The following is a 26,022-nucleotide window of genomic DNA, read 5'->3' on the forward strand; positions in this document are numbered from 1 at the left end:
ACGAAATCCACATTGTACATAGGTAAGTAGGCGTCGAGATTCGAGCAGCCAAACCAAACAAGAGTTAACCATTCGCTCCATCACCTTACAGACACAGCTCGTAAGCGAGATGGGTCGATAACTGGGGGCAAGTGCTTGTCCTTCCCTGGCTTAGGAATCGGTACAACAATAGACTCGCACCAGCATGCGGGAACATGTCCCTCAGTCCAGATGCGATTATAAGTACGAAGAAGGAAACCTTTACCCGCAGGAGAAAGGTTCTTTAGCATCTGAATACGAATAGAATCGGGACCTGGAGCAGAGGACCGTGACCGGACAAGTGCATTTTCGAGTTCCCACATTGTGAATGGAGCATTATAACTTTCACGATTCGAGGAGCGGAAGTTAGGTGGCCTAGCCTCCTCTACCTGTTTTCAGGGGAGGAAGGCAGGGTGGTAATGAGCAGAGCTCGAAACCTCTGCGAAAAAAATGGCCGAAGGCATTGGAGACATCCTCTGGGGCCCCAAGGACATCATTCGTGACCGTCAAGCCAGAAACTGGTGAGTGCCAGATAGCCGGCGCAGGCTACCCCAGACAACAGAAGGAGTAAAACTGTTGAAGGTGCTTGTGAAAGCAGCCCAGCTGGCTTTCTTGCTTTCTTTAATAATACGACGACACTATGCATGTAATCGTTTACAATTTATACAATTCGCCACTGTAGGGTGGCGTTTAAAGGTGCGTAAAGCACGTTGGTGAGCATGTAAAGCGTCTCTACATGCTGCGGTCCACCAGGGGACCGGTACGCGACGTGGAGAAGTAGTGTGAGGGATGGAATATTCAGCAGCAGTGAGAATGACTTCCGTGAGATGTGCGACCTGACTATCGCATCTTGTGAAGGTTTGATCCAGAAAGGTTGCCCTGGAAGAGAAGAGCCCCCAACTAGTTGAGCATGGAGAGGGGGTATGATGCAGGAGATAGATAACACATGGGAAGTGGTCGCTCGAATATGTATCAGAAAGTGCATACCACTCAAATCGGCGTGCAAGTTGGGTAGTACATACAGAGAGGTCGAAATGGGAATAGGTGTGAGGTGTGTCCGAAAGAAAAGTAGGGGCGCCAGTATTGAAGCAGACAAGATTGAGCTGGTTGAAAACCTTTGCTAACAGGGAGCCCCTCGGACAGGATGCTGGAGAGCCCCAAAGAGGATGGTGAGCATTGAAGTCTCCAGTTAACAAAAATGGTGTAGTTAGCTGAGCAATAATTTTCATCATGTCTGCCCTGGTAACAGTAGATGACGATGGAGTGTAAACGGTACAAGAGAAGAAAAAGAAGGGGTCACCTCAAAGGCTGCTGAGGGCCTGCCTTTGAGTGAGCACGGCCACCGCTATCAGTAGGCAGACAGTCATCGTCCATTGGTTCTATAGTTTCATCGGCCATCTTGTTAAGATGGCCGGGAGGGGGAGCTTCCTCCGCAGGTGAACGGCCAGATGTTCGGCTACCAGCGGTGCGGCCAGGTGAAATGGATGGCGGCCTGGGGCGGCAACCGCTGGGTGGCGCAGGAGAAGAAATGCATCGTGGCGGAGAAGGAGAACTGTGCTTCCTATGAGCCTTCTTGGAAGGTCGTTTAGTGGAAGTACTGGTCGATGGCTGCGAGTTCGAGGTACGTAGGAAGTCTGCACGGGACGGTTCCTTCTTGAAGGCCCGTGCATTTGACTTCTGGGTCTTCGTCTTGGCAGAAGCTGATGAACGTGGTAACAGCAGGAACAAGCCAAGTCTAACTGCAGTACCTTGAGAATAGTACGTAGGAAGAAGTTCAAGTTGTAGAGCTGGACGCCAGGCGTGGCTGAGGGATCAGCCGAGGCGGCACTCAAACTGTTGGGCAGCGGCGCTTGATAAGAAAGTAAACAACCAGCATATACAAACGAAGGTCTGTGTAGGGACTCATGATAAGCAATCAATTAAGAAGTATAAACAGAAACCATTCTTGGCTAGAGAGAGAGGTCTGGAAGTGGAGAGAGAAAGAAAGAGGGCCCTTGGTGGGGACAGCGCTTCGTCACGAGGAGCCAATGAAGGGCTCAGGACGCAGTGCGTGACCATATAGGGAGAGGCGCCTCTATCTCTCCACTCAGGCTCTGAAGAACAATAGCAACAACAATGCTTTAATGATACCAAATAAGGACAAGTTGCCCTCGACGCTAGGTCGTGCCAAGTTCTGGCGGGGTCGAAGAGGAATCGCTAACAAAACCCGAGAGCACGCCGCTCTGAGGGTTCTTCTTGTCGAGTAGTTAGAGAGTGATAGCAGCAGCCAACTTGGGCTGAGGAACAGGCTGTAGGCAGGCAGCCGGAGATGGTCTCTGGATAGCATTAGGGCGTAGCCGTGGGACTCTAACGTAGGGTGCTAGGAAACATTGCAGAGCTTCTAGTAGGCAGTCGGAACGGTGGAGTCAGTCACCGTCTCTGTATTAGACTTGGCCTTCCTGTGAATGCAATCTCCACGCAGTTAGGGTGAGCTGTACCCATTCATAATAAACTGCAATTTGTTAAAGTTATCAAGACACTAATTCTACCCACTTCCTAGCCTTGTACCTTCACACCAGGGATTTCTACATCTTAGCCAGATCAAAAAGTCTCCCTCTCACTAATGTCAACCGGCTAAATCCTTTTTACGAACCATGTCACTCAATCCCTCACAATACCCACGCTTGGGACGCGACAAGGTGCTTGTGTCCGAGGGGTGACGGAAGGAAGAGGAGACGTCGACCACGCGATCTTAGCACTGGCCGAGCGGACGACTGTACTGCTGAAGGTTAGATCGCATGTCTGCTGAAGGTTAGATTGCATATCTATGTCGCCACCTCCCTGGTAGTCCGAGGAGAGGCAAGGACAGTACTGTATTTCCCTGCTGGGAGCAGCGTGGGCTTCCTACTAGCAAATAGCTTGTGAGGTGGTCACTTTCTCTTTGACCCGAATTTCTTGGATACAGTGTTCATCCTTGTAGATGGGACAGTCGCGGAAGGACGCTGCATGGTCACCCTGACAGTTCACATGAGGTGTCACCCTCATGAGCATCCCTGCCACAAGTGACACATTTAGCCGCATTGGAACAAGACTGGCAAGTGTGATTAAAACGCCGACACTGGTAGCAGCGTGTAGGTGTCGGGACATAGGGGCGAACAGAAATAACCTCATAGCCCGCTTTGATGCGCGACGGCAGCTGACACTAGCAAAGGTCAAGAAAAGTGTCCGAGTCGGTACAAGGTCATTGTTGACATTTTTCATGACCCTATGGACAGCCGTCACGCCCTGCTCAGCGAGGAAAGACTGAATCTCGTCATCTGTCAATCCGTCGAGAGATCTAGTATATACCACACCACGAGACGAATTCAAAGTGCGGTGAGCCTCCACCCGGACAGGGAACATGTACAGGAGTGTGGCCCGAAGCAGTTTTTGTGCCTGAAAGGCACTCTCAGTTTCTAGTAACAAGGTACCGTTTAGCAACCTGGTACAAGACTTGACAGATCCGGCTATGGCATCTACGCCCTTCTGGATAATAAAAGGGTTGACAGAGGAAAAATCCTTTCCGTCCTCAGATCGAGACACTATGAGGAACTGTGGGGCAGGCGGTAGTTCTTTTGTCACTGGTGGCTGGTCAAGTTTCCGTTTGTGGACAGAAGCCGAGAGAGGAGGAGGAGAAGAAGAAGAAGAAGAAGAAGAAGAAGATAAATCCATTGCGGAGGAATCCCCCATGATTGCCAGCGTCTCCGATGGCATGCTCCTTCCTTGTGGGGACCCTCTCAGAGGGCACTCCCGCCTTAGGTGAATGTTTACACCTCAGGTCACACCTCCCGAGAAACAGACGGAGGGACCAATTGGTACGATCAGAAGGTATCAGCTCAGGCAATCACCCCTCCCTGGGCCTGGCCTGTACCAGGGGGTACGTGCGTGCCTTACTTGTCTACCCAGGGCGGGGAATTATGTTACCCCGTCACCGGCTATGCGTGGGTCGGCCTTCAGGCATGCACAGGGAGGAAGGAAGAAGAGGGAAAAGGAGAGAGAGAGAGAGAGAGAGAGAGAGAGAGAGAGAGAGAGAGAGAGAGAGAGAGGGAGAGAGGGGGAGGGGGGAGGGAGAGAGATTTCTAACATAGCATCTCCACTATAATATGGTGAGTGGCAACTATCCTTTTCATAATATTGCTACTTTATAAAATTGGAGGAGAGGAGACATGGCCTTTCTGCTCCCCAAAACCTATGACCGATGCATTTAAGAATGTTTAAAATTTTGCGGCCTCTTAATTTCAGTTCCTTAGGATTCAGCAGCCATGTTAGCCTCATCAAAAGTGAGAACGGTACACCCCAATTTAAAAACAGATAAATTTAAGAGAGCAAGAGCAATTTAAATCAACACGAACAGAACCCTTGGTGGTTGCCCATTCCTGCAACCAACCAATTGTAAAATAAAATTGCTGAATAGCCATTGCAAGAATGGAGAATATACAAAAGGTGGAGATGTCATCCATGATTAAGGAACACTGTACAAGACTTCACACCATGGACATAACACTGTTTATCCCAAATGGTGAATGTTATTAAACTTTTAACACTCCCTTAAGGGATACCATTTTTCTGCTTAAAACCATTAGACAGGGCATTCTGGACCCTGTATCTGAAATACCTTTCGGTGAGGGAGGCCTGTATGACAGTGGGAGATGTCTAGAAAAACCCTAGCTGAGAAGCTCGGAAAGCAACAACATGGGACAACCTTTGACAAAAATTGCAATTCTGACTATACCTGATACAACCTTGCTATATTCACATGAAGTAGTACAAATACAGGAGCATGCATTGTAACACTATAAATAAATCAAGTATATTGATGTGATTAGAATACCTGAAATACAATCACGATGAAATGTAACAAAACACAGCAACTATCCATAAATAGGTGCAACAAATGTTAAAACCTATACTTATAAAATTTGTGTACAGAAACTTGGTTGTAATTATTGTTCAGCTAAGTGTAAAGAGGAAAGCTTTATGTTCGTATAAAAATCAAAAGAGTATTTAAAAAGTTATTAAGATTTCTAAATCAAACATTGTTGGAAGGTAGTTCATTTAATATGATGAGGATAACTTTAATATTTTTGCATTTTGGAAAGGTTGTAACAAACTGTAAATCTAAATTCTGTAACTTGTTCTAGAAACCAGCTAACTTTTAATTGCAAACTTCAGTATTACTGTTTGAAATAATGAATACCTTCATATTTTATCCATGGTGAGAAAAATCAAAGAATAATTCAGAAAACCCAGAAGAATACACCAGTGAATACCATGAAACCAAAGGTAGAAATATACATAAACAAAGATGAAATAAAGAGACATGGTATTCAAAGAAATTGAGAATGATCTTTTGTATGAGGCATAAAATAAAAGTAATGAAAATGCACATGGTAGTCCATACGCTCACAAAGAAACTGAAAAGTGAGAAGTTTACTGTTTACAAGATACAGGGGGTCCAATTTGTGGCGTGTCAGAAAAGTTAAGGGAAGAATAACTTACTCCAGATTTTGTTGAGTTGCCTGTGCTAGGAATTAAGATTAGAAAAGCAACAGGAAGATATAGTAAAGTTGCAAACAAGCAAATATTACTGCCATATAGAATTAATAATGTACCTTTTATCCAGTGATGCTTTGTGATACCTGATCTGAACGAGGAATTTTTTGGACAGGAATCAGATAGTGAAAGCCACAGCAGGATTTGGTTGGACAATTAAGGAATTAAGTTTTACTGGACAAGGAAGTGGCATTTCTTCTCAAATTGATATTGTAAATGGAAGCAGCAGTCATCAAAGCAGGGAGGTAAATGATGGAGAGAAAATGAAGAAGAGAAAAATAGTTTAAATGAGAGGTTTGCCTGGTCCTGATAAAAATTAGCCATAGCAAAATTTCCTGCCCCAAAGTCAAAGAAAGAGTTAAAATAAATTTTTTGGATATCTGGTTTTTTACAGAAAATAAATAAGAAATCAGACTTTGAATGCACTGTGTTTGAATAATCTCTTAAGGAAGAATGTAATATTGAAATGAAGTAGAGAATACCAGCAAGCTTTTGATGAAATAAAAATATAGTTATGTGATAGCAAAAGTTTACACAGACCAGATTTGACATTACCATCTGTAGCATTTGCAAGCAGAACATTACAGAAACATGAGAATTACACTATAAAACAAAATAAAAGTTGCTTGCACTACACTGGGCTTTAACTAAGTTTAGAAAACTATTTACTGTGACAAAACTATATTATATTCTGATACCAAGACTTTAAGCTATCTGCAGTAGTGTAAGTCTTATCACAGTAGACTTACAAGGTGGACACTTTTCTTGGAACAATTTGATTATTAAATAAAATACATAAAATGAAAGGAAAATGTAATTCCAGATGCACTGTCTGGATTATCAATTGGGTGTGAATGAGTAGAGAGTAGGAATCAAGAAGAAAGTGATTTTAGAAGGGCAGTAAGTCTGAAAGGGAATTTAGGAAGATTTGTAATGAGATAAGGAGAAACCAAAACCACGATGAAAACTGGAAACTTGTAAAGAGTGTTACTGGAAATAAAGGTGATCAAAAATGGTAAAATACTATAAAGTTTACTAGCAGTACGCGGTGAACTTTGCTCCACCTCTGAAAATCTTTGTGTGTTATAGCTGACCCGGCAAACGTTGTTTTGCCATATAAATTATTTCTGGTCCATAAGAATAATGTATACATGTAACACAATGTATATGTGTAACACAACAGCCGCTGTTGGCGGGAGCTTGCAACACAAACAATAATAATGGCCAAAAATTGTGTAGGGAGGGAGAAAAGGATTAGGGAAAAGTACGGCAGTATTGGCCACTATTAGTTCTAGCGTTTCTACAGTAGATCACGCAGATTTAACAATTGCAGCTGATATACGGCTCATCCATGAGCAATACAAACATAGCGGCAATTTCATGTTGAAATGTGTTTGCCAGCATTATGAATAAGGCCAAGCGCACACGCATCAATTTTTATTGCAGGTAAAAATATTGTACGATTAAATTCTTTTAGAGGAACAAAGGAGAGCATAGAAACTTCTTTGTTCCACTAAAAGAATTTGATCGTACGGTATATTTCTGTACGATAAAAATCTATGCTTGTGTGCTAGGCCTAAATGTCGGTTTGGCACATGACTAAGAATCGATCGAGCCGTTTCAGAGGAGTATGGCAACTACCACTGTGACACGAGAATTTTGTATATAATGAGGATAAGGTCATTTTATTTAGGGGAAGTAGTCCAGACAGTGACAGGTGGAAGTTGTGTTGGCGAGAACTATATATAGATAGTCTTAGTAAGTACCCGAATCTGCATGAAAGTTATGGCCATTGTGGAACTTTGAAGTAAATCCAAAAGATTAAAGAAAATTTGTATTTTTATAACTTAACTGGAAGCATCGGAAGACTTTTAGCCCTTGTGACAAATGTCAGTGCAAAAGTTAGCGACTAAACTAGTAGAGGAGACATGCAAAACACTACTGCAAATCAGAAGAGGCACTGGTAGGAATTTATTTATTTATTTATTTATTTGGGCAATTACCAAAGTGAAAGAGGGGTACACTTACATCTTTGATAGGGTGGATCTATTTTCAAAATTCATAAAATTACACCCTATAAAGAAAGCAACCACTGAAAGCTTAATAGAAACTACTATAAAAGACGATTTCTAAAAGGTAGGAATCTGAAAAGTTTTAAAGAGGAAGAAAATATAAAGCACATAATATCAGTATAGGACCTGTCAAGATACACCACTGATTAGCCATAACATTATGACCACTGCCTACAGTGAGGTTGAATGTCTCCTGGTGGTGGTGTGGGCATTACGCAGTAAGGAAAGAATATAAGCAGAATGGGCAGTCATTGTAGGGAAGATATGGACCACAAATATGGAATTCCACTGATGTAAGCAGTTTTGACAATGGGCACATTGTTGTGACACTGCAGCTGAAACAAGGTTTTCTGAAATGGCAAAGTTGGCTGCATGTTTTCATACTACTGTCGTGAACACCTGCAGAAAGTGGTTTAACAATGTTGGAGTAACATGTAGGCAATATGGCACTGGATGTCCATGTCTCATCACAAAACAAAGAGGTTGGAGGATCCACCACTGCGTAATTCTTTAGGCAGCAATCTGTGGCCGATCTAATGACAGAGTACAATGCTGGTCCAGGCACAAGTGTTTTGGAGCACATCATTCAAAGGCCATAGTAAAACAGGGGGCTCCACATCATATGATCTACACGTGTTCCTGTGTTGACCCAACGACACTGTCAGTTCCAATTGCAGTGGGCTCAGCCTCACTAAGTTTTCACTCTGGATCAATAGGAATGTGTTGCCTGTTGAATGAACCCCATTTCTTGTCACACCAGGTTGATGGCTTGGTCCTTACATGTTGTCATGCTGGCAAATGGCTGCTTCAAACCTGCACCGCACCGTAGATGCAGGCTGGGGAGAGCAGAATTATGCTGTGGGGAACATTGAGTTGGGCTTCAGTGGGACCTATGGTAATACTTTTAAGACCACTTGACAGCAGTGAACATTATTGTGGACCACCTGCATCTCTTCACGGCTAAAGTTTCTCTAATGGTGATTAGATCATCTAGCAGGATAGCACTCACCAACACAACGCTGGAATTGTACCAGTGGTTTGAATAGCATGATAATCAACTCACACTGATGTCTTAGCCAGTAAATGCCCCTGATCATCATCCATTGGAATGTGTAACAGGCACCAGCTGCATGCCCGCAAACCACTGTCCTCTAATTTGAGGGAATTTAGTGATCTGTGAGTTGACATCTGGTGCCACATACATCTAGAAACCTATCAATGACTTTTAGAATCCATGCTAAGCAGAATTGCAGCTGTACTGTGTTTGAAAAGTGGACCAACACACTATTAAACCAGTGGTCATGTTTTGGCTCATCGGTGTATGAAGGAAATTTGTACACTATTTAGGATCTATTGCAGTAAAGAGCACACAAGTTGGTTTGAACAAATAAGTACTTTTGAGGATATACTAAATAGTTTACAACCTTCAACCACTAGGTTTCCACAACATGGGATAGTGTACAATGAGAAACTTTGTAATTTACTAAATGAAACGATAGAATTCCCTGCATGCAAAAGTCTGCTGCATACGAAAGAGAGGAGATAATCAAGAAGAATGTAGAGGAACAGTGTCATATTAGGAAGAAATGACATGATAGCAGGGTAAAAGTAACACCGTTTATGGTAGGGGATCTGGCACTTGTGAAAACAAATGAAAATTCAAGGACAATTAGTGAAGAAATTAAGAAATTTTTGATCTTTATATTAGACCATTTATCCAAGCCTAGAAAGTTATTTGGGTTAAGAAATATTGTACAGCTGAAACCATACCCATGTGTAACTAAAACCGGTAATTTACTTGTCATTACAAAAAAGTAGTAACATAATGTAATGAGTGTAAGACATTTTGTATGCCCTTGTAAAAATTACTGCAGACTCTCAGATGGTTGCATTTTTTTTTTTTTATGCATCAAGTATGTGACACACACTAGATCCCTAGACATCTGATTTTTTCTTCAAAATTTTCAGTCTCCAGAGTCACATTATTCTTTATTCCGTCCTATAAAACATGAATGAGAACACACACACACCTAAAATAAAAACCAAGCTATGAAAGTATAGTTGCTGAGATCAGAACATTTCAGGCCATTTAGAGTCAGATGCTTACATTTCAAACTACATACATGGAACCATTCTAGCCAATCCTAGATTATCTAGAGCCACTTATGATGTTGAATTTGTGCACTATGAAAACTTCTGTTGAACACATATATAGATCATCATTTATATTGAAATATATTATACATACAAACCATCCTAATACTTGTACACAAAAAAGATGTCAAGAATTAATGAGACCCTTATTCACATGTTACTTTATTACTTGTAAACACATATAGGAAGAAATGCTCAGTATTGATTGATAACATTTTGACGCTTATGATCATACACCTACACAAGTTATGCATGAAGTGAATAATGAGATTGCTATGCTCATGTGAAATCATGACAGTCATTGCAGTTATTACAAATGCTACAAACATTATACAGTTTGAAACTACTATACCAATGATACAATGTGAAAATACATTGCTATCTTATTGGATTAGAATTTGTATGAGAATGTATTTGTGCCAAATGGAGAAGAATTGTAAAATTACACTCTACATAGTAATAAACAAACATATATATGACTTTTCTTTATATACATAATGGTACATAAACATGGACAATTTCTGAAGGGGCCAACCTCAATATATCTGTCCTTCCTGATTGTTCCTACATTAATGCAAATAAAGAATTTCTTATTTTACAAAACATGTTGACTATACAGTGTGTCCCACTCAAACCACCCTAATTTCAAAGACCCAATTGGGGAAAAAGCCACAATAGATATGACAATGAAAAATGCACCACATTGTAGAGCATCTCAAAGAACTTATTTATTGATCATCAATACACCTCTACATATGAAACATTTGTAGCACGAAGAATACTGACTCTATATTCAATTTCTTGCAAAGTTCTTTGTAAAATTTCCTCTATTATTGTTGCAATTGCATTAGTGATAAAATGTCGCAATGTACGAATATCATCCACTTTGATCACATACACGCGGTCCTTCCCGAATCCTCACGTGAAGAAATCAAGCGGTGTATTGTTGGATGAACATGGTGGCTAGGCAATGGGTCCTCTGCATCCGATCCAACAAATGGGAAATGTCGGGTCCAGGAACTTGCAAACACAATCCCCAATCCTCCTGACACACATTGTTCCACCACCGCACTGCATGATGGTAGTTAAAAGCATGCCCAGGGCATATGGTTACAGAAGACTGGCGGCACTCACCAGTCCCCATTTCAGGAAACCCGATATTTTCAAACTGGTAACGCGTGTCCAGTAAATCAATAATGAGGTCCCCAAAGTGCCCGCATGCTACAGATGTAAGTATTAGCGGGGGGCTAGGTCAGAGAGAGGGAAATTGTTGCATACTTGCTGAAGTTTCAAAACCTTATCCACATGAGCTGGTTAACACTGCTGCAGATTATATGAGAATTTCATGGAGTGTTTCCGTAAGTGTTACTTTTCTAGTTACTGCTTGAAATTCAAATTTTAAAAGATCTGGTATTACTTTTCTTAAAGGAAATTACTAGGAAATCATGTCACTGGTAAACATGAACAGTACACTAAAGCATAATAAAATTACAAAAAATAAAAGTACACAAAGCATGTACAAAAACAGCACTTTATTTGAATAACAATTACAAAAATAGGTACACTCTCACAATATAATACACTTGTAGTGTGAAACCAGGTACTCTGGAATGTTCAAAACAAGTTTGTCTTTAAACTGCCATAAAAAACACTGCCTCAACTTCAAACAGCATAATTTTCTGTGCAATTTATAGACCAGCATAATTTACTATCAATCACAGACAAACTGATTCCCAGGTAGAAAAGATAGTATCACAGAATCTAATACACATTGTTTATTTTATAACACACTTCTTACTTTTGATATACTATCTTTAGGTATTCAAATGCACACCGAGCTGCAGAAGATTTTGCTTTATTTTCAGATTTAGCAGATCCATAGCACACTATAGGGGGATCTTTACAGAGGTGGACCACACACTGGGCTAAAGCATTGCTTGTACGATGCGGTAGAATTTCATATTTAACTTCAAAGTTCATTTTTGATGCGATTGACTGCACAAGCCATACATATTGTTTGTTACCTGTTGGTTTCAGAGAAAATTCTGGAAGTGGATAGCGTGAGCCACTGTCAGATTCCTGCTGGAGCTGGTCTCTCTGGCAGTGCTCAAACCCTCCAAGATTCAAATTACTTCCCTGAAGATATGGTGCTTCATATTTATTGTGTGTCCTATCCTGCAAACCTTTCTGATCCTCCTCCTCAACAACATTATATTGAAATGAATGTCCAAAACCATAATCATCTTCAGAGAAGGAATCATCATCTAGATGTAAATTTTTAAGCATTTTGATAGCTGCCTCTTCCCTTGCTTCATTCTGTGAATTACCATGTCCTGTTTCAACATAATCCAAGAATTCACAAACTGCAACAAAACCTTTTGCAGTTACTTTTCTTGAAACCAGAGAATATGATGGGGGTGGCAACTTATTGTGCTTGGATACTTCTTCCAGTTTGTTTACAGGACTGTCTGTCAGGGAGTGTGCACTTGGCTTTTTATTTTTCACGAAGTATGTGGAAGTTGAAGCAAGTGATCCTGCTTGTCTGTGACCGTTTGCAGTCATTGAAACGGGATCACTAAATGAAGGAAAAATCTCATCTGCAGCGTCATCACATGTAGAAACGGACATATTGTCTGGGTCTGTAAGATAGCAAGAAGCTCTGGACAGGATATCCATCACTTTTTTTGTCGCTTGAGCCTGCTGACAAGCCACATTTTCTTCGCCCTCAACTTCATCATTTTCATATTTGAAATGAGTAGTTACTGGTGTATTTGAGCCACCAGTGCTGTCCTGGTAATGCCTCCAAGGCTCCATCGTAAGGCCGAAAGGATCTTTAATATCAGTATTCTGACACTGCAGATCTACTGCATGTTTATTATTCCTCCAACTTCTGCCCTGTAACAAAACATTTTATTTGTAGTACATAGTTCAGTTACTCCACATCTACATTTATATTCCGCAAGCCACCCAACGGTGAGTGGCAGAGGGCACTTTACGTGCCACTGTCATTACCTCCCTTTTATGTTCCAGTCGCATATGGTTCGCGGGAAGAACGACTGTCTGAAAGCCTCCGTGCGCGCTCGAATCTCTCTAATTTTACATTCGTGATCTCCTCGGGAGGTATAAGTAGGAGGAAGCAATATGTTCGATTCCTCATCCAAAAACGCACCCTACCGAAACCTGGACAGCAAGCTACACCGCAATGCAGAGCGCCTCTTTTGCAGAGTCTGCCACTTGAGTTTGCTAAACATCTTTGTAACACTATCACGGTTACCAAATAACACTGTGACAAAACGCGCCGCTCTTCTTTGGATCTTCTCTCTCTCTCTCTCTCTCTCTCTCTCTCTCTCTCTCTCTCTCTCTCTCTCTCTCTCTGACAACCCGACCTGGTACGGATCCCACACTGATGAGCAATACTCAAGTATAGGTCGAACGAGTGTTTTGTAAGTCACCTCCTTTGTTGATGGACTACATTTTCTAAGAATTCTCCCAATGAATCTCAACCTGGTACCCGCCTTACCAACAATTAATTTTATATGATCATTCCACTTCAAATCGTTCTGCACGCATACTCCCAGATATTTTACAGAAGTAACTGCTACCAGTGTCCGATTTAAAATAATTTAAATATAGCGGAACTTTTGTGCAACTGTTCATGAAATGCAATCCGGAAAGAAAGGAAGTAGGTTACAATACGCTTGTTCGCTCACTGTTTGAATACTGCTCAGCAGTGTGGGATCCGTACCAGATAGGGTTGATAGGAGAGATAGAGAAGATCCAATGGAGAGCAGCGCGCTTCATTACAGGATCATTTAGTAATTGGGAAAGCGTTACGGAGATGATGGATAAACTCCAGTGGAAGAATCTGCAGGAGAGACTCTCAGTAGCTCGGTACGGGCTTTTGTTAAAGTTTCGAGAACATACCTTCACCGAAGAGTCAAGCAGTATATTGCTCCCTCCTACATATATCTCATGAAGAGACCATGAGGATAAAATCAGAGAGATTAGAGTCCACACAGAAGCATACCGACAATCCTTCTTTCCATGAACAATACAAGACTGGAATAGAAGGGAGAACCGAAAAGAGGTACTAAGGGTACCCTCCGCCACACACCGTCAGGTGGCTTGCGGAGTATGGATGTAGATGTAGAAATAAATACTTAAAATAACTGCAACAATCATCATCAGAGACGATAACTTTGACAGAATGTCTTTTAAATTTGTGTTAGATTTACCCTCAATTTTAACAAGTATATGTAAGATTTACACCTTTGTGTTCGAAACACTGCTGTTATTATTATTATTATTATTATTATTATTATTATTATTATTATTAAAAATGAGTGTCAAAAATGGTAGGAGTAGGTAACAGGCTTAATTATTTGCTTGTGTTTACTTGGCTTCTTATCAGATTATACCTCCTTCAAAAGCAACAAGTGCTGGAGCTAAAACAGTTTCATTATTGTTCTACATTTTTCTTTCTTTCAGTTTTCATTCTGATATCATGCAAGACAGCCAGTACCATGCTGAATTTAAGTGATCCTTTATGCTGTAAACAAGACTTCTTTTTTACTGACAGTAAAATATTTCAGTGCAAAATATGTGAGTAGTTAGTGAACCAGAAAATACAACCAAATACAAAAATGCACTTTCGAAAGCCATTGGAAACAAGATTTCTTTGTTTCCAATGGCAGCTGCAACACTGAGTAGGAAAATCACAATTTGCATTTGACTTGTGATGAAGCAATGAAAATCATTGAAGATAAATTTAAAAAATAAAAGGATCTGACTTAACTGACTAGTCACCTGAACCTACAGGTTGTTTTATAGTCAATGTCATTGGTGGACCATTAGATCCTTCAGAATGTGAATCACAAAGCACTCCTGCTTACAACAGTGTCTGGAGAAAAAAATCTTCGATGCTACTGTTGCACAGTTATTTGCAAATTCATTACAGTTTATGTGGTTTGAAGAAATTCAAAACAACAATAGATTAACTTTCATCTTAGACAGTGCACCACATGTGAAAAAGGCTGTGAGAACAACAGTATTGTATCCAAACACTGTTTCACACGGCCTCCGAGTTTTTCGTAGGGCTTCAAAAGAGAGAAGACTTGCAGTAAAGAAATATCTTTAATCTCTGGAAGTGAGAAATTACCTCACTTCCATGTGGCAGAGTTTTTTTTCTGTCGTAAGTGGTCTGCCAGCTTCAAGAAACAAGACATCCTCCAATGAAGTCAGTGAAAATTGTGGATTATGCAGTGTAAATATTAGAGACTGTGCCAGGGAAATGGGGTCCTTTAGTTAGAGAAAAGTGTAGAACTATGTTTTCAAAACATCCAGATCTCTATAACTAAGAACAGTTCAAAAATTCAATGTGGTGACAAGTCTATTGCAGTAGAAATAGACGTTAGAACAGTTCAGTGTTTCAGATTTGCTTCAATTATGTTGAGAGGTAAATTACTCAGACGAAAAATTATTTAGTGGGAGACTCAACATTACTCCAGAAAATCTGAAAAATTATTTGGCTGTCAAGTACAACCAGTAAGCCGATAAGGCACTGTAATTTTTATTTTTCTGTCAAGTACAATTAGCATTTCGTTTGAAACTTCAACATTGCTTTAAAAATTTAATACAACTTGATGTCAACATAAATATGTTGATTGTATAATTGATTGAATAATGTTATCAATTATATGAAAGGGCATAATGTAAGCTTTTTCTATATTTTCACCTATTTTAGCTATTTATAGTGACTTTTAGCCTGCCTGTTTCAATGATTATAATGCTTGAACTTCCACTCTCTGGCCACTATGCTTCCACTTCTTTGAAAAAAAGAGAGACTATTTCATTTATTATTTAAATATATAAATAATTCATGAAAGAAATTTGGCGGTAAAATAAACAACTGAACCAAAAAATTCATTGACAGGCATGCACACAAGACTGATGACTAAGCTTTTGAACAGATGGACGCGGATGTGGGACACACAGCTTGCAGCGATTGAGGCCAGCAGAATTACAAGAAGAAAGATTGTTGCACAGACCATCCACATTTGTGAAATTCATAGAAGTTGGTGTTGAGGATGTTGGATCCAGATGGCATGGGCAAAGAAGCATACACCCAGCACATCTTATTCTCCCAGCAGATGCAGAGCCACCTGTTAAAGCTTTTTTTTTTTTTTTTTTTTTTTTTTACACCTGCTCTGCTGCAATTTCTGCACAGTCTTTATGTGAGCATGATGACCAACTAGCTGTCCACCCTAATGAATGGTGACTGCTAAACTGTGGCCAAGAACAAAATTGACCCACCAGTGCCATAACACACTGATGAGTCCAACAGCCTTGTTTTCAAAAGCTTCACAACTGGTACTTTATTCTGTTCTACATAATATATCACCAAACTTAACATGGGTGTACGGCAAAAAACATTTCATTCAAGTATACACGAAACATATTTGTACATTGTGAAGCCTTCAGAAAAATTGTAATCTTTGCATCTGAAGAAAAAAAAAAAGAATTCTTCATTAGAAATGAATCTCTCTCTTTTGTGGCACTAGACACAAAATTACATGTAAGTACAAAATTATTCTGCAAAAAGTACATAATAAAACAGCTATGAGGAACCCGTGTAATTTCTTCTTTTCTTTTCTTTACTGTATGTAAAAATGTTTAGTTACAAGTATGTTTAAACCATAGATTTTTTATGAATGGATAACAATCTTTGTAATGAGAGCCTGTGGAGAATATTAGCCACCTCATGTAGAAAATGTGCTTTGATGTGCTTCACAATTTCCATTGCTTTTAGTGAAATATACTAACACAAAAGTGCTATCTTTGGTTTACTAGCGTGGACCGTATCATGAGACCATTGTCTCATGATGAAATGCAATGGAAACCTAGATCCTAAAGGTAATTATATTAAAACTCGTGTATGTCCATGATATATTGTGTATTTTCATGCGCTACAGCATCAGTTGCAATCTACATTTGGTCTTTAAACAATTTTAACAGTAATATAGTCGTTCAACAAAAATTGTTTTCCTTAAATTTCAATATGTATCTACATGAATAAATGTATATTTGAGACTGTTTGGCAGTTATGATTGTCATGGATAACAATTTTGTAGGAAATCAGTGTTCGAGAGTTAATGGTACTGTACCATATATTGTGACTATCATATGGTTTTTGGGGATTGGCAGATAGAAAAAGTCAGTAAGGCAGTGCACGAGTAGGATAAGGGGTTGACAAGTGGGTTCCCTGGGGGTAGGCGAGGTGTTGGTGGTTAGTGGCACCCCAAGGTAGGAATAAGATGTCAATAAATTTGTTTGATGTGCTGTCTTGAGTACTCTTCCTGGTGTTTGATAACAAGGGTTTAGGATAATAATACAAAAATGGTGATACTCCTAAATCTACACAAAACTTTTCTTTTGCACTATAATTATAACTACTTACCATATTATCAATACATGATGGATAAGTTGGTGTTACTCTTGTAAGTCACACTTAAACCATTTGTGGCTATCACATTCTTTAATAGCAAAAGGAAATTTATCATAAGCCCTTACATCTGTGTTGAAATCAGCATGTATAACCATGACCTAATACAGTCTTTCTGTTTTTCATTTATGTAAAAATGATTCAAATTTAGCTAGGAATGCAGAGCTAATATGGTACCCTAGGATGTGTTTTATGATGATTACTAACATGTTATATTCTAAATTGAACACACCAACTTTCAAATGTACGTTCTTCATTTGAATGCCTAAAAATTCTGCCTGTTTATTGTGGAATACAGGATGAAAAGTTGGTAGCCAGTTTGTAACCTGTAAGTTTACTGAGTAGGTAAATATTTTCCATTTTAAGCCAATGTTCTTTTAGTTATATTAACTTTACTGATTTTTTCATACTTTCTAATAGAATTTGCTTACAACAAAATCTGCTGATCACTTCCTCAGACAGACCTCTGTTGTTCAAATGCATAATGAAATTACTACTGAAAAATTTATCAGGTACAGCAAATGAAGTTAATATTATTATTATTATTATTATTATTATTATATCTAAAAACAAAGATGATGTGACTTACCAAACAATAGCGCTGGCAGGTCGATAGACTCACAAACAAACACAAAATTCGAGCTTTCACAACCGGCGGTTGCTTCGCCAGGAAAGAGGGAAGGAGAGGGAAAGACGAAAGGGTGTGGGTTTTAAGGGAGAGGGTAAGGAGTCATTCCAATCCCGGGAGTGGAAAGACTCCGCACATACACAGACACGAGCAGACATATCCTTTCATCTTTCCTTTTCCTTCCCTCCTTCCTGACGAAGCAGCCGCCGGTTGCGAAAGCTCAAATTCTGTGTGTGTGTTTGTGTGTTTTGTTCATTGTGCCTATCTACCGGCGCTTTCCCGCTTTGTAAGTCTTGGAATCTTTGTTTTCAATATATAATATTATTATTAAAATTATATGACAAGGAATGGCATTAAAAGTTACATTTAAGTTAGGGTGTCCATTTCATTTTCATTGAAAAAGGGGACTTTAAAATAAATTAAGAGAAAAACCTGGGACATTCATTTGAAATTGTATCATAAAAGTCAAAGTGTGTTTTGACAATGAGCTAGGTCCTCACTGTTTCAACTTTCATTCTGTTTTTTCATCTGACCACAAAGACTTCACTAATGAAAACACATGTTCCACAGTAGCATTTGACCCACGAATTGCCAGACAAAACTCCACCAAATCAATCATGTTCTTCATGTTAATGTTTTTACTTTTGAAATAAGCAAATATTTTACACCACGTTGCACCAACACTTTCTTTATCTCCTTCTTCACTTTTTATGAAGTTCTGTGCACATGAAAATTCATTGAGCAGTTTGTCTTCATCAGGAGGAAAATTTGGTACAATACTTTTAACAAAAACGCAACAGTCCTGAATATCCTTTCACTGTAGCTGCTCCTTTTCAGTATTAACCCAGTCAAATGCTTTAACAGGTGTGTGAAATGGTAAACATCATTCTTTAATATGCTCAATGCAAGAGTCATAGAAGATATCAGCATAAATATGAAATTTGTTCTACAATAATTTCACCCTCTTCTTCCAGCTTTCTTAGAGTCTCATATACAAAGGATGTGAGGAATCTCTCAGATTATTCTACATTGTAATTTGCCCAATAATTTGTTTATTTCTTGATAAACTTCCACTATTGTGATTTCTTGTTTCTCAATACATTTAACTGTTGTGGAGATAGGTTTTAGCTGGCTCACAAGAAAATGTAGAAGAACAATAGACACAGGGTTATCAAAGATTTGTTTAAGGATAACAGGACACTTGTCAAGGTAAATGAAATATTATTTCAAAGCAGGAAATATCTCTACAATTCTTTCCAATGCTGGTAGCAGAGATAGCCACCTTGTCTTTCTGTGCCCAAGTACAGTTTTGTATTCAGTTTCAGTTAACTTACAGAATGACTTCAGAGATTCAACCCTTACTGTATATATTTGGAAATGCTGGTAGATTTTGTTTATAATTAATTGGCAGTTGATGGATAGGCAATCTGAGCCAGTTTGTAAGGAATTGTGCATCACATGTGCTGGACAGCCAACACCTACTATATTATTCACTGTGTTCTGTTGCATTCACAATGTCAGATCTTCCACCGTGACCAATAGCAAATTTTGATCTGCACAATGTACGTTCTACAGTTTCTCCACTACCAGTGATAAAAGGAAACTCACTTTTTATATTGCTGTTAAAATTACACTTTCGTGTTGGCATAATGGAACAGTGATTGCACAGTGCAAAACATTAACAGTGTGCTGATGAAAGGCAGAGAACAAGTATCGGTGGAGAAGAGTATCTCTGGACCGAAAGGACGGATCAAGTGGATAGATTTAGAAGAGAATAATCTTTGTTGTTATTAGTAACCTATATTGCATTTAAAATTACTTGCAATTTTTGACAGTTCGGTACATGTTTGGGGTACGCTGAAGTCATCACACCCTTCCTAGCGTAAATAATTGCGCAGTTAATAGCAAGTCAAACAACTAGTAGCATAAAATACTCTAAGCCAAGTGGAATTATAAAAACCAGACATCTGAGCATACCCAAAAAAACTTTCAGGACATTTTGGTAAAAAAACGGGACTGTCCCGGGAAAAATGAGACAAATGGACACCCTAATTGAAGTCAATTAATTGAATAAAAATTTTGATAAAAGTAATTTCATTAAATATTCGAAAATTAAAAATACTTCTACTACTGGCAAAATTTGAGCCCACAACCTCCTTCATGTCAAGCTGTTATCCTATCCATCACACCACACAACCATACTAAGTGATGCAACTTTTTTTTAAGAATATTGAGTGACACACACAATTCTGATTTTTTTCATCAATTATTCACGTATGAGGACCCATCAGGGTGAATGGCTGCAGTGTGCAATACCTAGGATCTTAACCTACCTTATTGTACAGATAAGTTTCAAGAAATCTATCATGACAAGCTTACAAATCTATAACATACAGACAAATCTTAAGACTATTTAGTGATACCCAATTATTATATCATCAACTATTCCAAATCTTATACATCTGTTTTTCTTTGCCAAGAATATGCTTTCATTTTTACGACTCACTCACTCTTACATTCCTCCCCAGGGCCACTGGCTTGTCAAAGGCACCTTCTGCGAAGGTCAGGGGGGCTTGTTTTTTCTGAGGAAGCTGGGGGCTATGCTGGCAGTAGGTAGCGACTGGCAGAGTCACTGAAGCCAGATTGGCTCCAGCAGTGGAGCCAGACTATGTGTCCCATACCACAGAGTAGGAGGATGCTCTATCTGTCATCAACTGCCCCTCTCCCTAGAGGAGCTAGCTCAGAGATTTTGTTGACAGACTTCAACCTCTATATACGATGTGGCAAAATAAAATAAACTTTCTTTTGAAACACCCTGCATATGTACATTAGTGCAGTGTCTGTACAATACAGATACTGCTAACGATTGATAGCTATAATAAATCACGAAATGTATTTGCGAACTGTGAATGCAGTACCACAACAGGCTATACAATTTACTGGAAACATTGAAAACTTGTGCTGCACTGGGGCTCGAACATGGATTTTCTGCTTGGCATGAGCCTTAACCACTACAGTTATCCATGCCTCCAGGATCGACCCAATTTTCCTTACATCCCAGTGCCTGCCTCCCACAGTGCTAGTATCTTTATGTGATCCATGCACAGGGCAGATTTATTTATTTCTTGTCAGACCAAACCAAGGGTTGGGCCTTTGATTACCAGTGTTGAGCGATACCAATTTTTGTTTTATTATTATTTTTGTATTTAATACTGCAAATAAATGCTCATACAATGTGCACCTTTGTTTAAGTATTTGCATTGACTGAGAATCAAACCCTGGTGACTTTGCTGGCGAGCATTCTACTACAGAGCCACATGCCCATCGCAAAATCATTCTAGCTTCAGTGAATTAGACGCAGTTCAAAAACTTGAAAGTCAATTTTCTCAAGAAAAAGCTTGATATTTCAAGTTCTGGACTTTACGTACTATAAGTATTAAAAATTATAAAAATCCCACTGCTATGTTCTCTCCTTGCTACATATACAAAGAGAGGCAAAACCAAATGGTGTCTATAGCAAACTGGTAACAACGCAATAAATGTTTCTTTCACATGCAACTAGCATCAAATTTTATTATCTTGAATTACTCCACTGATAGCAACGGCTAAATTTCTCAACAACACAGCCACAAGTACAACAAATTTTCACTATTAATTATTTTCGTTCACTGAAGACATAAAATTCATACCTTGCAAAAACTGCCAGTACACCGATAGATGCAGACTGTTTCAGTGTTTTTTGTCATTCACATTGCCACATAACCATGAATTATTTTGGATCATATAAAAAAAACCTTGTACACATATGTTGATCGAAATATTGATACCAATTCTGCAGCCTCGGTATAGAAATGTGGAAACTTCGTACAATTCATGGACAGTTTTAATATAAAATAACTTTTCTTTTAAATGGAGATTACGTTGCAGGCTGATCAGTTCCATCTGCAAACCAATAGTGGATCTTTCAAATGATGGGGCAGGAGTCTCCAAGACAGCTCAAAAACATATGAGAGATAGGCAGTGCCCTGAAAGTGTTTAGAAAACACTTTCTGTAATTCTTTCAACATTGTAATGAAATCTTCAAAATTCACATTTTCTTCAACACCAGAGAACTTAGGGAAATGGGCAGTGTTCCTTGTCAGATGTCGCTTCAACAGTGTTATTTTCTTTTTAAATGCTTTCAATTTTCCCATCAAATCATAAATAAGTTGCTTCTCAATTTCAATTTCTTACTGAGGTCATTCAAGATTGCAGTTATGTCACTAAAAATGTGAGTGTTTGCAATCTAAACGAGATCTTATGATTGCAATTCTTGCTTTCAATTCAACAGTAGCAGGTCTTAAATTGAAAAATCATTCTAGGCACTTTCTTTGACTTAATCAACGACGTAATGCACAGCAATATATTTAACGTTCCATACTTTACCTTCAATTCCACCAAACATTGATGAAACGGCAATGTAATAACCAATGCAGCTTCAGAAAATTTCCTGTTCCTACCACCTTTTTCCATCATGTGCACCATGTCTGCAAATTTAGCACAATGTGCTTATTGATGCACACATAAATTACTCTCGTACAAATTGTCTGTTGAACGTTCACTGCCAATTAAGTCTTTAAATTCTTCTTGGATGGTGTTGTAAAGCCATTCTATAACAAATTTGTGGCACCCGGCAATTATGTGATTGAATAAGACATTGAGAAGTCTCATACTTTTCTTCAGAAACTGTGATTCCCATTTATTTTCATAGATCGCTAAACTGCCTCTTTTTGAGTTATGTCCCATTGCGACAGCCACTGGGCCTCTGAATATCATTTATACAATGACAAAATAGCTATGGATAAAAATTGTTGCCACTATGACCAGAGTTATATCAATTGACTGAAAAACAAATTCCCAAGAAAAAGTATCATATAAAACTGCTACAATGTCTTAACATATTGAGCAGTCCTGAGGAGGACTGAGGAAAGTAAAAATGGACCTAGCAAAGCTGATACATACACCTAGCGCAGAGACACACACCGAGCGCAGAGACAGCCTGACCCCAGACTGCACTCGTGCAGTTACACATGCCGTGGCAGACCCTAATGAGAGTCATGATGAGTCCCGTTGTAACCTACAGATGTGAAACATGGACATTAATGAGTACTGATGAGTAGCAGCTCAGGGTATTTGAACATAGGGTTCTACATCTTCACAGACATTCCGTTAACCCACCATACTGTGCATGGTTGAGGGTATCTTGTACAACTACTAGCAATTTCCTTTCCTGTTCCACTTGCAAACAGAGTGAGAGAAAAAAAAAACACTATCTACACGCTTCCATACAAGTCCTAATTTCTCTCTTATCTTCTTGGTCCTTAAATGACATGTACATTGGTGGCAGCAAAATCGTTCTGCAGTCAGCTTCAAATGTCAGTTCACTCAATTTTCTCAATAGCATTTCATGAAAATAATGTCATCTTGCCTCCAGGGATTCCATTTTTGAGTTGACAAAGCGTCTCCCTAATACTCCATTTGTTGTTTGTTGACCAAATCTAATGGTAACAAATCTGACAGCACGCCCAAATATTAAAGCAGTACTCCCTATCAAGCCACTGGCATATCTGTGAACTTAATTCATAAGCTTGGACCTTAATGAAGCCTTCAGCTGGGCACTCTGCCAAATGCTTTCCAGAAATCTAAGAATACGGAACCTCCGTGTTGCCATTTACCAGTGGCTTGCAGGATATCATATGAGAAAAGGAAAAGCTGAGTTTCGCATGAGCTATGTTTTATAACTCAATGCTAATTTGTGGACAGAAGTGCCTCTGTCTCGAAGTAATTTATTATATTCAGACTCTGAATATGTTCAAGAATTCTACAGTAAACAGAGATTAATGACACTGGTCTGTAAATTTGCAGATCTGTTCTTTTACCCTTCTTATACACAAGTGTCACCTGCACTTTTTTCCAGTCACTTGGGACTTTGCAATCGGATACAGAGTCTAATAAATGCAAGCTATGTAAGGGACCAATGCTGTATAGTACTCTCTGTAGAACAGAACTGGGATTCCATCAGGACCTGATGACATTTGTTCAACTCTCAGTTGCTTTTGTATATGACATTTGTTCAACTCTCAGTTGCTTTTGTATATCAGGGATGCCAATTAGTATGTCCTTCACACAAGTCTAAGCAGGTCAAAAGCCAATTTGTTTGTACAGTCCCCCTATGCAAATGGTTTCTAAAACAAAATTTAAAATTTCAGTTTTCCTTTTGCTGTCTTCTGTTGCCCTCCCAGCCTAGTCAATGAGTTAATGGATACAAACTTTTGACCCACTTGCTGAATTTCCTTATGCCTGAATTTTCTCAGGTTCTCAGCAAGACCATTTTGCTAAGGTGTAAGATTGTGGAAGTTCATGTATGCTTCACGCACTGATCCTATTTATAAGACTACAAATTTCTACCACCTTCACATTTTGTCATTTATACATTCATTTTTAGAATCGGGGTGCAAGTGTCTATGCTTCCTAAGCATTTTCTGAATTTTGTAGGTCTTCTCTGTCCAGCACATACTTCTCCACAGCACTAATTACAATCAATTTAAACAGTGCTCATAATTCCTCTGCATCAATCATATTGGAATTAAATGATATTCATTCATTGTCTAAGTGGGATGCTAACAACTGCTTATCTGTTTTTCTAGCAAAAATACTCTCCTAGCTTTCTTGACAGATTTATTAACTTTAGTAACCACCATCACTATGATGAAATGATCACTAATCCCTTCTTTATACTGACCCTGCATCAGGTCAGGCTTGATTGAACCTAGTAGTCTTAAATATTTGCACTGTGTGGCCTGTTTATGTGCTAGACAGGCTTTGGAAAATTGCGTTCAAAACTGCTTCCCCAGACTGACTGACTGCACCACTTGCACTGAACCCGTATACTTCTGTCCGTAATCGGTAGGTTAAAATTGCCTACAACTAATACTGCATTCTCTGGGTGTTTCCACACTATCAAGCATAGACTTTCTGTGGATGATTTTTAAACCTGTCACAACAGAATCTGGTGGCTGGTAAAAACATCCGATCATTAACTTGAACCTAGGCCTATTACTTGCATCCACATGACTTCACTTGCACTCAATTTTGATCTAAATAGAAATGATATTTTTTGCATGAAATGTATTCACAGTTGTGACTATGGACAACCATCGGCTGTATAATGGAATGAATATGAAAATTGATTACACACTGTAAGCAAGGTGTCATCTTAACCCACATTTGCTATCCATGCATGACTTATTGCCATACCCTAACTTCCATATATCGACAGTCATGCATCACAACCTCACTCTTACACTTCCTGTAATTCCCATACGGGGTGTGTGTGTGTGTGTGTGTGTGTGTGTGTGTGTGTGTGTGTGTGTGTGTGTGTGTGTGTGTGTTGGGGGGATATTTCAATTTAAAATTGCTGCCTCATATTGATTCCTAAATATGACACTGCAGTGACTGTGTTGTTAAGAGGTATGATGCTACTGCACTTCTTAACACAGGCATACATACATGCATGTTCAAAGGAACACTGCATCTTATTTCTTTTAACTACACAGGCGCTGTAATATTGTACATAATATTTTTCTTGAATGCATTTAACAGATCCCTCCTATGGCATCTATTCTGTTTTTTCAATATGAGTTCCATGCCCTGGTAAATATTTTCGAGCTTTCTACTTTGGGTTTCTGCCAGCTCTCAATTCCAAGAATAATTTGAGTACGACGATTTTCCTCGAGGACAGTAAATTCAATAATTTTTATTATGAATGCTACAGTAATTTACCACTGAAATTCTAGCAATTGAAATGTCTTTACTATGTACAAGATCTAATTTCACTATGTATCGACTGACGAGCGTTCATCAGACAACCTCATACTATTGCCTAGCCCAGGCCTAACAAAACATAACTCATGAGCCATTCCCCTCCAACTCAACTTGTGCGGTGATGTCACAGCCCTGACACAGCCATGCCGAATGATAGTCATCATGTATCGTAAGCTCTATGATATCGACACTTTAAATGCAAATGTCAAAAGACA

General features: G+C 39.2%; 1 protein-coding gene across 3 annotated transcripts in view; it reads right to left on the reverse strand.

The window, feature by feature from the left end:
• Nucleotides 1-11,332: 11,332 nt before the first annotated feature.
• The window catches only part of LOC126284048 (RISC-loading complex subunit tarbp2-like), a 70,498-nt gene continuing 55,808 nt past the window's right edge, over nucleotides 11,333-26,022 (reverse strand). For all 3 annotated transcript variants that reach the window (XM_049982628.1, XM_049982629.1, XM_049982630.1), the window contains one exon: nucleotides 11,333-12,710. In XM_049982628.1, coding sequence (XP_049838585.1) covers nucleotides 11,610-12,710 — 1,101 coding nt within the window. In that variant the 3' untranslated portion in view covers nucleotides 11,333-11,609. The remainder of the gene's footprint in view (nucleotides 12,711-26,022) is intronic.

This window comes from Schistocerca gregaria, chromosome 8 (assembly GCF_023897955.1).
Source record: "Schistocerca gregaria isolate iqSchGreg1 chromosome 8, iqSchGreg1.2, whole genome shotgun sequence".
In the NCBI taxonomy this organism is placed as follows: domain Eukaryota; kingdom Metazoa; phylum Arthropoda; class Insecta; order Orthoptera; family Acrididae; genus Schistocerca; species Schistocerca gregaria.